This window comes from Sinocyclocheilus rhinocerous, unplaced genomic scaffold, assembly GCF_001515625.1.
Source record: "Sinocyclocheilus rhinocerous isolate Xijiao unplaced genomic scaffold, SAMN03320098_v1.1 scaffold1148, whole genome shotgun sequence".
NCBI classification, from domain to species: Eukaryota; Metazoa; Chordata; class Actinopteri; order Cypriniformes; family Cyprinidae; genus Sinocyclocheilus; species Sinocyclocheilus rhinocerous.
The window spans coordinates 1,195,794-1,212,414 of NW_015664019.1; the positions used below are offsets into that span (position 1 = coordinate 1,195,794).

The 16,621-nt window shown below is 35.6% G+C and overlaps 1 protein-coding gene across 1 annotated transcript in view; it reads left to right on the forward strand.

The window, feature by feature from the left end:
- Positions 1-16,621, forward strand: part of LOC107729347 (VPS10 domain-containing receptor SorCS1-like) — a 202,173-nt gene that overhangs the window by 123,183 nt on the left and 62,369 nt on the right. The window contains exons 4-8 of the mRNA XM_016539813.1: positions 6,758-6,916; positions 10,063-10,136; positions 13,305-13,369; positions 14,140-14,258; positions 15,585-15,674. Coding sequence (XP_016395299.1) covers positions 6,758-6,916; positions 10,063-10,136; positions 13,305-13,369; positions 14,140-14,258; positions 15,585-15,674 — 507 coding nt within the window. The remainder of the gene's footprint in view (positions 1-6,757; positions 6,917-10,062; positions 10,137-13,304; positions 13,370-14,139; positions 14,259-15,584; positions 15,675-16,621) is intronic.

Consider the following 16,621-nt stretch of genomic DNA (forward strand, 5'->3'; position numbering starts at 1 on the left):
GTAAACCTTGAGTTTAATTGCAAATTTTCAATATAATATGTTTTTGTTATTTATTTATTTATTTATTTATTTGTTCGTTTTTTTGTTCGTTCATTCTGTGATTCTACTTTGAAAGAGAAATATTTTTCACCCTCATATCATTCCAAACCCATATTATTATTATTATTGTGTTATTTGTAGAATCCTAAAGAAAAATTAGGAAAAATAAAAGATGACAGGATAGTGATTCAAACTGAAAAGCTCAAAAAAGGATATAAAAGTATTGTTAAAGTAGTCAGTATGACTCATATACTATACTTTTCTGAAGTCTTTATGAGGAACAGATTTAAATTGAAGTAGTTGTTCACTGAGAATCCTCCTAGGGAGCACAACCCCACACTGAGAGAATGTGAGAAACATCGGCTTAAATAGATGATCACATTTGGAACATAGTTGAATATTGCCATCTGAATCAAGCAGTAATGCATTTCCGCAATAGGAATTTTTATAGACAATAGCGTCAAACATATTACTGCTGTCATTTATTTTTTAAATATCCATGATAAAATAATTGTTTTTTTTATGAATAAATGACACAAGTATGATTTATGTGGCATTTGTTCTGAAGTGAGATGAACACAGCTGTGTTGTATGGAAAAAAAGAAAGAAGACTGCAGTATTGGCTCAACAAGTGAGGATGAGATTTAAAATAGAGAAAAACAATATTGAGAGATGTATCATAATTATTCATCCAGTTTGCATTTGCAGAAACTTTGTTTGTAAATTCATAAGAGAAATTGTTATTTTAAATTTTTTTATTTAAATATAACATTTATTAATTTTTTTATTTTTTTTGACCATTGTATTAAAAAGCTAAGTTACTTGCTGGGCCTTTGCGACACATGTTTAAGTCTGGCCTACAACATGCTTTGACTCATTCTCCTCTTCCATCTTAATGGTTTTTATCTATACGTAGGCCGCATACCTGAAAAAGGAATCTGAATTCCAGGCTCAGAAGACCATTTATCCAAGTCAGGTTAGCAGTTACAAAAAAAAAAGGCATTCGTGACCGACCTCGTTATAGTCAGGATTTACGGGAGTGAGACAATCCAATTAGTTTAAGATGGAGCCGAAACACGTTCCTAATTTCATTAATATTCTATCAGAGGTAGACGTAGCGCTGCACAGCGGGACTCAAAGATTCTCCACCGCACTCTCTAAGCATCTCTCCAGCCACCTCATCTGCTGCTTCATTAACCTTTGTCTTCCCAGAAACCTCTGCTCTTATGCTTCAAGTCACTGATAGGGACTTAACATACAGAATCAGAGGAAAGATACGGAGGTGGATTTTGCAAGGCTGCATGAGTATGGAGACGGAGAAAAGAAGATAAAATTAATTGCCCTTGGTAATGTGTGACTCACATTATAAAAGGAAAGTCGACAAGGCCAGCGCAGACCAGCCTTACTTTTATCTAAAACTAGAATTACTTGTTCTTGAATTATCTGCATTTCACTTCATAGTGCTGATCAAAGCTTTGCAAAGTAGGTGTGCGAAATAGCATAATCGGTATTTCATCGTTTTACTGCATTTCTATGGAGCATCCGCAGTGTCTCATGCTCAGATTCTTTCTTTTCTTTGCTACCTGTGTCTCTCTGTCTTCTCCTGTTCCTTCCATCTATTTCCGTGCAACCGAAGGTTAAGTGACAGTCAGCGAGACACATGCATCTGCATATTGTATTTTCATATGTCTGCGTCAGGCATAGAAATGCAGATGGAGAGGCATTAATCCATAACAGCTTCAAAGCATGTGACAGCTTGTATGACTGATATATGTTCAGTCTGGTGGATTCTAGCATGATCTGAATACAATCTGAACACGTCTGACTTAAAGGAACAGTGCACACAGAAATTTAAATGTCACCGTTTTTTAGACATCTGTTATTAAAATCTGTTTCAGATGGGTTTCACATGATCAATTTTTGAGGGAAGTGTCTCTTTATGGCTATGTCACACATATCTCTCACTGTGTTGATAAAGCACAAGAAGTAGTAAACGTATATATATATATATATAGTTTTTTTTTATTTTTTTTATGACTGTTATCCTATAAAGCTGCATGCACCCAACACTGCATGAAAAGGGTCAAATCTGGTAATATCTGGTCATAGTAAACTGCCGTGTAATTTCAGGTTTGCCAGGTGTATGTGGAAATGACCTGAGCCAAGTTACACAGAACAGTAAATTTCCAGAAATACCCACGTACTCGTACATATACAGGAATCCGTGAAGTTTCATGGCCATATACAGCTGAAACACTGCTGGTTGTGAGGACTGGTGGCTGTCAAACCTTTCATATGTTAATGATGGGCAGTTAAGGTGCTTACTGTGTTGGAGGGAGGGGGTGAGCCAGGGAAGTTTCACAAAACAAATTTGTCTTAATATTATTGAACTCAAATATAGCTAGCCGTATTATTTTTGTCAGAGCCATTAGATAACATATCTATGCATGTTTTATAATTTAAAGGCATTCTCTCTCCCCAGTTTTATTCTTCTTTCCATATTATTTCACACATTAATTATGACCTGGTCCTTTACTGGTATATCAGGAGAAGTGGTTTCTCTAGCAGTATCTCTACCAATAGTGATTAATGCCCCCCAAAAAGTCAGTGTGTGTTCGATGAGGTACGATGTGTATCTTTTCCTGGGCAACAGTGGAACTGTTCAGTAGTAGTGTTTAGTCAAAACTAGCATGGAGTGAGGAATGGAGTCTGCTGGGACACATCATTTCATGTGTTATTTACTGCATTTGTTTGAAATATTTAATTCAAAGTAGATGTTGTGTGTTTAAATGTTGTTTTCTGTTGAAATTGTTTTCTGACTGTTTTTATGTTTTGGATTATATTTACTATTTTCCCCTGATAAAGACAAACAATCAGTCTGCCCACCTGGTCTGCAACCAATCACATCATTCACATGTAAGTTTTTTGGGAGGGATGTATTCTAAATGTAACCAATAAAGTTACTTTTCTGCAAAGGTTTTGGGTGGGGTGAATCACAAGTTTAACAATGAAATGACTTTTGAAGGAAGTCTGTGTGCTCAGTAGCCCAAGAGCTGCCTGGTTTAGGGGTGGGTTTGATTTCAAATCAACCAATCCATTTTAACATGAATGACCAAAAGTGGAGGGCACAGTGGAACAAAGGTGTGAACGCCCCCTTCATTTAGGGGATTACTTGCCATGGCAACAAATGGCTGTAGCACGGAAGAATACCTCAGTAACATATATCCGAATTGGTACATATCTGGAAGTAAACGGACCCATGGTATTTCCGTGTCTGGTCAGTAATACTCCCAGATTTGTCCAAAAATCTGCGGTGTGTAAAAGAGTTTACTGGTCCGTATACAGCTCATTTCATGCAGTGCAATAAAGTTTGAATCTGTGTTTTTAGAGCAAAGAATGATTGGATAGCATTTACTTTCACAAAGACAATGTGGCACCATATATTTTTGACTAATGTGGGTTTAATGCTTGGTGTGCGTTTACTATCAGATTTACACTTTAAAAGTACAGTCATATTAGCAAAGTTTCATGGGAGAAAAGGTCCATTGTCAATAGCACGTGAAGCACTGCTCACTTAGAAGTCGCTTTCAAAGCAAGCACCTTTGTTGGTCAACACGGTGAATTTGCAAACTTGAGCAAAATCTGCATGGGGAACTTGTTCACCCTCACTACAGTAGCGACAGTAAATGTGACCATATCCTAAAACCTTTCTTTCTTTCTTTCTTTGGAATTAACTGACTTAAATTCAGAAATCTTATTTAATCCAACTTAGCCCAATAAATTAAGTTACAGCAACAAATGTGTTTGTTTGTTTATTTATTTATTTTGAATTAACTGGCTCAGAAATATTATTTAATCCAGCTCAACCCAATTAATTAAATTACAGCAGCAAAATAATTTATTTATTTATTTATTTACTTATTTATTTGTCTGTCTATTTATTTATACATACATACATAAATGCATACTTTTTTTTTATCAGTGTAGTGTTGTCCACTTACAATCAGAGCAGCTGTGATAGGCGTATTTTGTCCAAAATGACCTTATTGTGTTATATATTTGAAGTGTAATCCATACAATAGCTTTATGTGAGAAGAGGCAAAACCTACCTCATGATAGTCCTAAAGGCACATTGATTGATTGATTGATTGATTGATTGATTGATTGATAGAAATATTATTTAATCCAGCTCAACCCAATTAATTAAATTACAGCAGCAAAATAATTTATTTATTTACTTATTTATTTGTCTGTCTATTTATTTATACATACATACATAAATGCATACTTTTTTTTATCAGTGTAGTGTTGTCCACTTACAATCAGAGCAGCTGTGATAGGCGTATTTTGTCCAAAATGACCTTATTGTGTTATATATTTGAAGTGTAATCCATACAATAGCTTTATGTGAGAAGAGACAAAACCTTTAGCATGATAGTCCTAAAGGCACATTGATTGATTGATTGATTGATTGATTGATTGATTGATTGATTGGTTGGATTGGCATTTTTGGTGCTCCAGAGTTTTCACAATTGTAGTGTTTATTTAAGGTAGTTTTGTATGAATATACACTATCAATCCGTCACACTTTCAGAACCCAGCAAAAAGATGAGACTTGGTACAATGAAAGCTTGCTGCCAATCCAATTAATCTCCAATTCATGTCCAACTTCTCACTACATTGGGGAAAAAATGGTGTAGGAGATACTTTGAAGCAATTTTGGTAGTATAAATAAATGATTACTAGATATGGCAATAGCACATTGAATTAAACCTGAATTTTTGAAGTAGAAAGACTAAAATAGTATTTTCATGTACTCCAATAATCTGTTATATTTACCTTTTTTTTTTTTAACAATGCAGTATATTTTAAAAATAGCAGCAATCAGATGTTAAAAGAAAATAAGGTTTCCATCAATAGACCGGCCCAAATAGCACCGCTGATTGGTTGGCATATGGGTCATGTTGGTTGAGTTGGCAGTAATGATTGATGAGCTGGTCTTCTGGGTTCCAGCCACTATGGTTAGCATTAGCATGTCCTGTTTGACGAATGGGCTGGCGAGCTCTCCTGCCCTGCGCTACTTAATAATACTATTGCCCTGGAGAGCTGTGTCAAGAGCGCAATTGAAATGGAAACCGATTCCGAAGTGGACACTAACAGTTTTATGCGCCCGGAAAGAAACAGGACAGGCCCTTGAAGAAGTTGCATTGACCCATATTACATCAGCAAGAGGGCTATTGATCTGATAATATAATCGAAACTTGTGTCCATAAAGTTGCTATGAGAAGAGTTAAGATCCGGTCTGTTTAAAGCTTTACAAACCCAATGGAACAGAAAAAACGAGCCCAAAGCAGTTCAAGCGTTCAGTGATGGTGTGAACCTTAAAGCTCAGACACACAATCCTTAGAGCCGACACCTCCAGCTCTCTGTCAATGATAAGGTTTCCAAACGGTTCAGCCTCGCTGATTCAATTATATTTGAGGCTGATTATATTTATTAATTTATTTTCAAAATTGGCACAAACTTAAGACTAGTGGCACACTAAAACAGAAAAGGGGAACAAAACAAAAACAAAAAAACTCTAGGGAAATCATAGATTTAACGGTCTGGCTGCGCTTTAGGGTGAGTTAAAGTGTGCACGCTCATGCCGTAATGAATTACTCACTGGAGTGTGTTACAAGATTGACAGCGTTAAACAGATTTATGTTCGTGATCCACTGCGATTATGATGAGATCACACCAAGCAAATCAGGGATTGGAAATGAAGATATCACATTTAACACGAGCCGTGATGCCACAACATTAAAAGTGTTCATTAAGACTTGCAAATTAGGAACACGGTTTGTGAGTTCGTCAAATTTATGAGCTTCCTGACTTGTATGTGAAGATGCAGTGGTGATGTTTTTATTTATTGGTTTGTTTTAATTGTGATTGACTTGTATTTGTTTTTAAGGAAACATTCCAGGTTCAATACAAGTTAAACTCTGTATATGTATATAACCTCTGTATATATAACCACAGTTCATGTGTGTGTATGTGTGTTTATGTAACATATTTGTTGTATATAAAATAATACATTTGAGGTTGCATTTATAAATATAGTAATAATTACTATTTAAAATATGTGTTTAATATATTAATCTATTGTAATAATCTAATAACATGTATTTTTAATTAATTTATCTATTTAATTAATCTATCTACTAATCTATATTGGGTTTTTTTTATTCCTGTGATTGCAAAACTGTTTTCTGTAGCCATTAATTGTTTCCAGTCTTCAGTGTCACAAGTTCCTTTAGAAATCCTTCTAATATGCTGATTTGATGGTCAAAAAGCATTTCTTATTGCCATACATGTCTTTAGTGTCACTTTTGATCTGTTTAATGCATCCTTGCTGAATAAAAGACACACACACACACACACAGAGAGAGAGAGAGCAGGCATTTTTTTAAATAAATTATATAAATATAAAAATTACATTTATTTAAGCATAATCATATATTAAATTAATACATTTTATATTTCTGTTGTACTGTTGCACTGTATAAATTTTATATTCACCAGTCTTGTTATTGCAGCCTCTCAACATTTTACAATGCCTATTTGTGGACAGAAGATCACAGATGAAGCTCCTGAGGTCCACTAGCCGAAGCATTTGGTCCCTGAGGGATAGCGAAGACACTCTGCAGAGACTAAGAACCTGTTTTCTGTGTTTCAGATCATGCTGCTGACAGATCCAGAGGTGGAGAGCAGTTTGCTCATCAGCTCAGATGAAGGCGCCACCTATCAAAAATATCGCCTCAACTTCTACATCCTCAGCCTGCTGTTTCACCCTGAGCAGGAGGACTGGATCCTTGCCTATGGCCATGACCAGAAGGTGCAGAATCATTTCAGCTAAATCATTCCTGAAAATATAGCAAAGAGCATCTAATTATGGCACAAAGCTTTCAGCAAGGCGCCGTTCATGCGGTTCTCTAATTATCAAGCTGTTTTATTGCCAAAGCCAAAGGAAAAACAAATTCATAGTATTTGCATTCTTGATAAAGAACATTCTAGGCACAAGCTGCAAAGCAAGACATGACAATAATGAAAGTATGCGTGCAAATGGATGCTAATCTGTATTTAGGCTTGAAATATGTCCTTAGAAGGCAATTATCAATGCAAGAGGAAATACGTCTTAAAGAGACAATTTCAGTGAGCTTAAATTTGGCAATTAAGACAATATATGGATCCCCAGTCGCAAGGAATTATCATTAATTATATGGTCTCGAGCTCATGGTTTAGGGCTAATCAATTATGATTGTTTTTTTATTCTTCTGAAAAGATTGTTTAAGCATCAGATATAATCATATCAAAAGATAATTTAACTAGTCAAGATTAGTTTTTATATTTATTTATTTATTTTCCTGATGAAGCTGATGAATCATTTTAATTCCTTCCCTCTTTAATTTTGGATTAGATCCATTCCTGAATTGATTAGATTTTTTTTCTACTCTTTGATGTGGATTTAAATTATATAACACATTGTTCTTCCCCAAATGTATATTCAAAAAATAAGATTTTCTTTTCAAGCATGTAAAAAAACAAGTACAAATTCAAACAACAAAACTTTTCACAGTGACATGCAGTATGTCACGTAATGACAGTTTCTAGTCTCAAGGGATGGTGTTAAACAGCATTGACTTCAATTTTGACAAATCAACATTGATTTCATCCTTGAAGGAGGGCCACTGACAATGAATTACAATTAAATGAACATAATCAAAAATAATTATCAGCCAACTGACGGCTAATAGTTGACTTTTTGCTAAATATGCATGACTAGCCACGGCTGAAAGCCGCAAAAGCAAACAACATAAAAAGAAAACAATCACTAGTGTAATTAAACCCTATCCAAATCTATGCCACAAATAAATGCATAATTTATTAGTGTTGACAGTTTTGCTGCCGTGGTGTCATTGACAAGGTTCCTAAATTTGTTGAGGTTTTTTATGATGACAGTGAACAGAGGGAATGAGCTAAAATGAAAAGCTCAGTAACCTTCAACACTTTTGTGCCTCTCAGCTGAAAAAAAAAACCAAAAACACCGCTTAAAACAAGACAATGCTGGTGTTAAACCAACTGAGCGGCAATTTGGCCAGTGTGGGAGACCAGTTTGAACCAGCTAAGACAAGTTTAGGTCTCTTTAAGAAGTTGTTTTCAGCAGAGCTCTACTCTTCACTTCTGTCTGATGTGGTTTAGTTTGATCCAGTTTGATTTGTTCTGTTGGTTTCCCATAAGTCTGTGTCTAAATATGACTGAGCTCCATCCACCCACAGTCAGGATGTTATATTGGATATGAGATTGTGATATCACAGTTCCCAACTGATGCAAATACAAGTGCTGCATTGAACCCCACCCCCAACCCCTGTTTTAGAAATATCTCGCAAATCCTGGCAAAAATATGCTGCTTTGTGTAAGGCAAGTGAAGTTTCACACCTAGGGAAAACTTTTGCTCAACACTTTAACAAATGCCACATTTCATTCCAAAGTGCTGTAAGTACCAGTGTGACATATTTATGTTTGCCATTTATATAAAATGATTTCTCCCAAAGAACTGTGCACATAAATAGGATGCTTACTGCCATACTGAGAAACATATACGTTGAGTCATTTTTATGACCCATTTAGTGAATTTAAGATTTCAGTGTTTGTTCTCTTGCTGATTGCCAATTTTCCACTGTAATTATACTAATTTTGAAATGATCATTTTAAGATTTTATTCTGTTCTGTGTTTTATTGGAAAGTCATTCATAATTTCATTTGCTCGGTTCCAAAACCTAGTTAGCTCTCTACGTAGGTAGCATTTTAAGTCTTCTTAGGCACGCTTCTGATGCGAATTCTGTTCCCAATGTGTGACGGCTTCTAAGATACCTAGTTTTTTTATCAATTTTAGGGCAGCATCACATGTACCCAACTAAAATAAAATCTATTCAAACGTTTGGAGTTTGTAAGAGTTATAGGAAATATATTAAGAATATATATTAGAAAATAGCATCACAATTAATTGCAATAAAATGGTCAAATCACATAAAAAATGCAATTTTTTTAGCAAGTATTCACTTAAACAGTTGGTTATGTCTTAAATGAATGTAAATAGTTGGGAGAAAATCAGATATGCATCAGTATATTAGATCCGTGCATTAGGTCTTAGAGTGACAGCAGCCTACTAATTCTGCTGCTGTCTGTGGAATTGATGTTAACCAAAGAAGAAAAGAAAAACAGAAAATCTCTCACTGCATTTGAATGAATAACTTTTGCAGCTTTAATACAAATTAATGTTTAATAATACAAGTGTGTGAAGATTGTGCAGTGTTTTATTTTTACATTTGATTATTCAAATATGGTTCGCAGATAGGGAGAACATAAAAATTTTACACCATATAGGATTTTTATGGATTTTTGATTCCAGTCTTGGAAGGATAGATTTATAAATAAAGAGAGCAATATGCGAATTGCTTGATAATTTCAGTTATTTTTATGACACATATCTGTGTTAAAACATGGTCTGTTCCTAAACTTGAGGTGAAATATATAGAGAGAATATATGATTGTATTGTTTTCTTCATAACTGATTTTGAATGTGGAAGAGCTGGAAGACATGCGAATATGCGCAAATTTTAGTACTCATAAAATTGTTTTTAAATAAATCCCATGTTTGGCATGTCTGTAATAGGCTAAAATCAAAATGTCAAAAAAATGGTATTTGCGTGGTGCATAGGGTTGCTGTAGAACATTTCGAAATTAGGTTTCATAGTGGTTCATAATTTCATAATGTGGCCTTTGAAGAAAGACAGCTGCCTAGGCAGTGAGGCAGTTCACTAGTTCATTGAACAGAGCTATTGATAAGAATCGAGTAAACTAAACGTACCTAAACAATGCCAATAGGCAGATGTGCAATTACATTATAACAGCATGTTACACCATCAGAAGAGACAGGAATCTTCATAGAATCCCTTTGCTAACACAATTTTTCGTCTTCAGCTCTACAGCTCTGTTGAGTTCGGCCGTCGATGGCAGCTCGTTCACGAGCGGGTGGCGCCCAATCGATTCTACTGGTAAGCTCTCTGTGTGATTTCTTCTGCTGCATGTGGAACATCAATCATTTGAGCTCCTGCATTCTGTGCCTGATAAAAGAATAAACCAAAGAACACGGACTGTTGTTCAATCCTGATGTGGTCTTCCCCACTGTGTTCCACCACAAACGCTACCTCGAGGTTTACGTCCAAAGCTTAGAAACTCTTTAATGAATGTTGTCATTAGACCTTGTTACGGAGTCGGAGTCTGCATTTGCAATGTTGCAAATGATTTAGTCATTAAGAAAGCTTATTCAACTTGATCAGGATGGCTAATAGATGTCTAGACTGTGGTGATTAAAGAGACCTGTTGAGAAATAAATTCTATTCGATTTTATGTTTATCCCTGGTCTCAAGTGGACAAGCTGGAATGAACTGAAAGGTATTTTGGACATGGATCAATTGAGTTTTTTTTTTTGTTTGTTTTTTTTTATAAAGTATTGTAAACATATATTCCACTGAATCTTTGGTATTTGGGACAAAAAGTGATGACAGAAGTAAAAAAAAAAAAGTTAATGCACAAAGGAAATCATATTCCAAAACAAAGTCATGTTAAATATGTTTTAAAACATCTGGTATTGGCATTGATGAATGAATTAACTGAAACTGCAGGATGGTTGTTTAAAACTGATTTTCATCTATTGAATTGTCACCATAGTCAGACAGAAAATCTTTTTTTTTTACTTAACAAAATAACTATATTTTCATATTACACGTGTACTATATTAAATGTAGTAGCCTTTTCCCCTGCTGTTGCTAACTAGGACCATTTCATATATATATTGTATATGAAGTATATTGAGTTATATATTGAATGGTCGAATGGGTGAATTCTATTAAAAAAGGTAAATTAATGCTACATTTGTGTTTAGAAACAATGTCACCTTACAGTCAATTTGTGGTAATCACAATACAATTTAAACTCTCAACTGGTTGGTCAGTTTTTTTCATTGATCATGTCTGTCTTTTTCCATCCAAAATCTAGTCATTTAGTACCAGGATTTAGTTTTTTGAGGACATTTTAGTGTGAGCTTTTTGCATAAGCACTGTCAAAGTACGACAGAGCGAAGACATCAGAGAGTCAGCCTGGAGTACCGTTATTTTTAGGCTGGTAATGATCTATCCTCACAAGTTCCCATCTATGAACTCTCACATATGGAGTCTTATTATCTGAAGTGAGATGAGACATATAACCCTTAAAAATGTGTAGCTATTGACTATGTGAAATTAGATTGTCCCTTTTGATGAGATACACCACCATAGTCACAGTCAGTATATGAGATGATTGAAGAAATGGAGCTTTGAATGGATGAAATGGACTTTTGTATCTGTCAGCACTTCAAAAGCAACTCAGATCTGATGCGGCTCGTTTCTGGCCTAATACCTGCACAGATGTAAAGTCTTGGTGGAACTGAATGGGTCAGAACTCCTTTACCTTTACAACTGATCTGAAATCGAAACCTAGTCAATTTTCTTTGAAATTGAACTGTTCTTGTGAGTAAGGGAGTAAGTAATAATCTTGGGTGTGAATCGAGTAAAACTAAATTAGCGCTGATATACATTATATGCCAGCATTGACTGGTTATCATAATGCACTTCTCGTTTGCTATGGGTTAACTATACCAGGAAAATAATGTTATCTTTAGTAAATAAGCGATATAATAAGCCTAAATTAAATGTAAAGGGAGAGTGTTTGTACTGAAAAAGAATGACGATCAATTTAAACGCACAACGCACGAATAGAGTTCAACAGTTGGGTTCCCAAAAGTTAAAATCGCATTTATTTGCTCCTTACATGAATTGACTGTGAATGATAACTTACAAACCTTTACAGACAGACCTGAGCTACTAAATATAATCAACATATTTAAATCAGTAGTTTTATATTTCTCCATTATGTTTTATTCGATTATGTCATTTACAATGTGTCATGGCCTTCATTAAAGCCGTCAAGTACACAGTCTTGTACCCTTGTCTTTTTGTCAAGTTTTCAAATAAGTTTTTGCTTCAAATCAGCGTTTTTAATGTTATGATTCTCCTCATAGCTGGTTGGTTTGGTTCATGACTTTTTAAAAATCGTTATGGGAAAAATGAATGAAAAAAAGAATACTTCTGCAACCAAGGCTACTGATAAAGTGGGCCAGCACTGTAGAACTTTATTAAACAGCTTTTTGAAATACTTGTTTCTGATTGGTCAATTGTGCCATAGATTGTTATCATACCTCTTATATAACACCACAGACGCATTCTCTCGTTTCATACAAACACAAGTGGTGCCAGTATGTGTCTTAGTTATTTATTGTAATGCAAATGACCTCAGAAGAGTTCAGTATTAATATTACTGTAATATCTTGGGTGATGGTTTGTACATTGTAATGGTCCATTTTTCTTAGCTGAAGCTATACAGCTATGATTATAAAATCAATATCATGTTCGTCCATGTATTTATTTATTTGAGTAGCTGTGTAATAAGTGGGTTTTTATACAGTCAGCTCACATTAATTATAATTTTTGCTAAATAAACCTCTTCACTATGTGGATTGCAGGTCAAACTCAAAATAAAGTGTGCGGAAGAGGTGTAACTGTTTATTGAATTCGCCGCTCTGCCTTTAAAATATTAAGGCTGATCCCAGAGCGCACCAAGGGATGCTATATTTGGGAAAGCATCAATACTTCCAATAATTGTCATGATAAAGTCTTGAGATAGTCTGCTTCTACCTTTGTGTGTTCCTCTCTGGAGCAGCTCTCTCTGATTTTTCTGTCTCGAATAAATATTTAATGCAACAATGAATTTTTTTCCACACTAAAATGAGCGAGAGAGCTGTGTGCGCTGCCTGTGGGTGTTCTTGGGAAGCAAATGAGAAGGGCTTACTTTTAATGATGTCAGGATATGCTCCTTGCTTCTGTCAGAAAGCACAGATAGATGGAGATGGAAATGGAGACTTAACAGGATTGGGTGTTCTGATGGTACTTTCTCGACTTAACCCGCATTGCTCCTTTGGGAGGCTAACATGGATCTTTTAGCCGACACAAAAAAAGCCAATGCCCTTATTTTGACCCATCTGTTGTTGTGGGGAAACACAAAGGATTTTCGTTTTCCAAAGCTCATTTTATAAAACACTGTTTTTTATTTTCATTTGGGCTCTGCAGGTCTAAACTGGGCCTTGATAAAGAGCCGGGCCTGATTCACCTTGAGACCAGCATCTCAGAAACCCGTAAGTCTGAATCGCATCCCTGGACGTGCTTTGATTACATTTCAAGAAGCAATAATTCAAACATGGCACAAGGCAACACTTAGAGGGTTCAAAACAGAATTCAAAACGGACAGTTCTGCACCAGCAAATCCATTTTTTCCGTATTTGTCATCAGTAATTAACATGAAGAAACACGCTGCACAAATTGAGTTTGTCTATTCTTTGTTGAACCTATATTTCTAATGATTGACAGAAGCTACATGTGTCAGTTCTACTGTACGTGGTCCCTCAAAAAGGTTTTTTTTTTTAGACTGTTTGAAGTTAATATACAAGTACAATTCGGGAGGCTGGGTACAATTGTAAGTTTTTTTTTTGAACTTACACGCTACTAGAGATTTTCCTCTCATGGTAAAAGTAAAATTTATGTGTGTTGATAGTAACAGTACCATAAATCAACCTATATTGAGAAACATTAGATGGCAATTGTTGTTAGGTAGTGAATAAAAAAAGTTTTAACTCAGAAATTGCTTGCAAATTTCACCAAAAATGACAAATCAATCGCAAGTAACACATTGAATTAAATCTGAAATGTTGAAGCTGAAAGACTAAAGTAGCATTTTTGTTTTATTTGCAACTTTTAAAAATCTTTGGGCAGCTGTAACATGTAAATACTATAGGAGAAACCCTTAAAGTAATTAAGTTATTAATATCAATATTACTATTATCTCTCTTCAGTCTGACTGTCTATCTGGAAATCCAGTATGCCGTTTGTCTTGTTGTTGTTGTTGCAGAGGCTCTTTATGTCACATGCAAGCTTCAGAACTGCACAGAAGCCAACAAGGGCAAACCTTTTCCTGGATACATTGACCCCAACTCCCTGGTGGTCCAAGATGAGTATGTGTTTGTTCAGGTGAGTTATTTATAGAGGGGAAACCTTTGACTAGTATGGCTATAATCATTATTTTTTCTTATGATGTTGCACTGATATTTTAAATTCTTGTATCAATATTCAAGCATTTTCCACAGCTCAGTTATACTTGAATTTATTATACCTAGTTTATCCTTGAGTTTTAATTTAAGCGCAAACATGGTATCTTTTTTATATTATTTTAGTCAAGTACCTTCATTAAATTATTCAGTTATGTATGCACTTTTCAAAATGATTTCATGGGAAGGCTGTTCTCTTTTAAAAAACACACAACCAACAAGTTTATTTAAAAAAAATGGCTGGAATTCACTACACAACTTTTTTTTGCCCAGATTTTTGCATTGATTTACAGTCTATAGAAGTTGCTTGTTGCCAAAAGTCAGAGCCAGTCTACAGATTTGAGTTGACAGATTTCATAGAAAATCGATTCCCTTTTTTTTAAAGCTTCAGACTATTATTCCAACTGATTTTAGAACACATATTTGTTTTCATCTGTCACATGCCTTCTACCAACAAGGCATATGCTTCTTCATGAGTTTGTTGTGTTCAGAACAACATGAAAATTTGTTAGTGTGTGATCCTCAGTCGTTTAGTGTATGATAGCCATTTTCCCCTCTGCAACTTTTTACGAAGTCGGCAAGTGTATGATGCCTGGTGTTTTAAAATCTGTTCTGATTTGAACAGTTATGTAGTATATTCCAGACTTAAATTTCCAGTCCGAAATTTTAGCACTTAAAAAAATAAATACGACCTCCGAAACTTTCGTCCGTCATAAAAAAAATTGGACCAGGTTCGATTTACTGCGTTTTCATATCTGTAGCAAACATTTTGATGGGAAAGGATGACGAATACACAAAAAAAATAAAAAATGCGTGCAAAAATTTCGGACTCAGTGTGCAAGGACCTTTAAGTTCAAACTCTTTTGTAGTGTAGTCCAGGTGTGCTGTCTGGGACACATCTGGATGGATGCAATGCTGATGCATTACTTTTTTAGATACTTTTGAATATTGCAGACCCTCTTTACTCCCATATTAAGCACTTAATCTTAATCCCAGGTGTAAACAGGGTCTATGAGGTGCCATAATTAAAGCACAGATCGAAACTAATCCTCCATATCCAGTCTGTGTCATGCATTTGGCACAGTTTCAACTGCGATTCAATTATGATAACATGATTGAATTGCACCAATCATATCGCAATGCATAATGCGAACCCTAATATGTGACCAATATCCCGGTAGAACTCAAAATGTTAACTTTTTCTAAAGCGTCTTTGTCCTGTCTATTTGTGATCCCTCCATTACCCAAGGTGTCAACCGGCGGTCGGCCAATCTACTACGTGTCATCCAGGCGAGATGTGTTTACACCCATGAAGCTTCCCAAATACACCCTTCCAAAGGTAGTATAGCTCATTCACACTTGCTCGACACGAAGTCAGAATCTGCTACGCTGTGACAGAGTAAACAGACATTGCTATTTCAGACCCAGATCATCATGTCCCTCAATGTTAGCCTTTGAAGCTTCAAACCTTTACAAAATCTGATTTTTTCTTGCTGGCATTTGGCAGGCTCTTGCTTCTGAGTGAGTGAATTCGGGGACGCAGATGCTACCGCGGTCCCCTCGCCTCTCAGGATGCTGTATTATTATTCAAAGCTTAAAATCAGCTGCGCTCACATGACAATTAAATATGTTTTATTCAATCAAGCTCTCGGCGCTCCTTTAAGCACACACCCAGCAACCCTTGCGCGGTCTGGGGTAGATGAAATTCGCAAACTGCCAGCATGTGGTTTTGTTGCATTTGCCCAACTGACAAGCTCAATTTAAGCCTAATAAGAATATTTGTCGTACGCCAGAGCTGTGAGCAAAACAAGGCAGGTGAGAGAAGGGTCTGATACTGATTATTAATCGGATTCAGCTCAGTGGGGTGAAACCGCCACTGCTCTCCAGCTGTCCCCATCCGTCCCGGTAACAACATTCATATTCAATCTCGCTTGATTAGAGGCAAAAATCACATTAAAGGTTAAAGTCATCCTCCTCTGATATATGCAAATGAGAAGGGTAAAGGTGTTTTGATGCTTGAATATTAAAAGGCACTTAAGTTGTTTGGAGTTCGGCCTACTTTTTCTTTTTGATAATGGAAAAGACTGAATAGAGTTAAATCATTTGAATGGCTCAGTTATGAACCGCACAGGAAAATGCAGTCGGCTCATCAAGAGAATAAAAGGCAATTGAAGTTTAGTGACTTCAGTGGCAGTTTTATTGACAAAATGCACATTGTATGAATAATAAATACAGATATAGACAGCTAGATAAAGGGAAATTATTGTACAACAGCAGTGACAATAT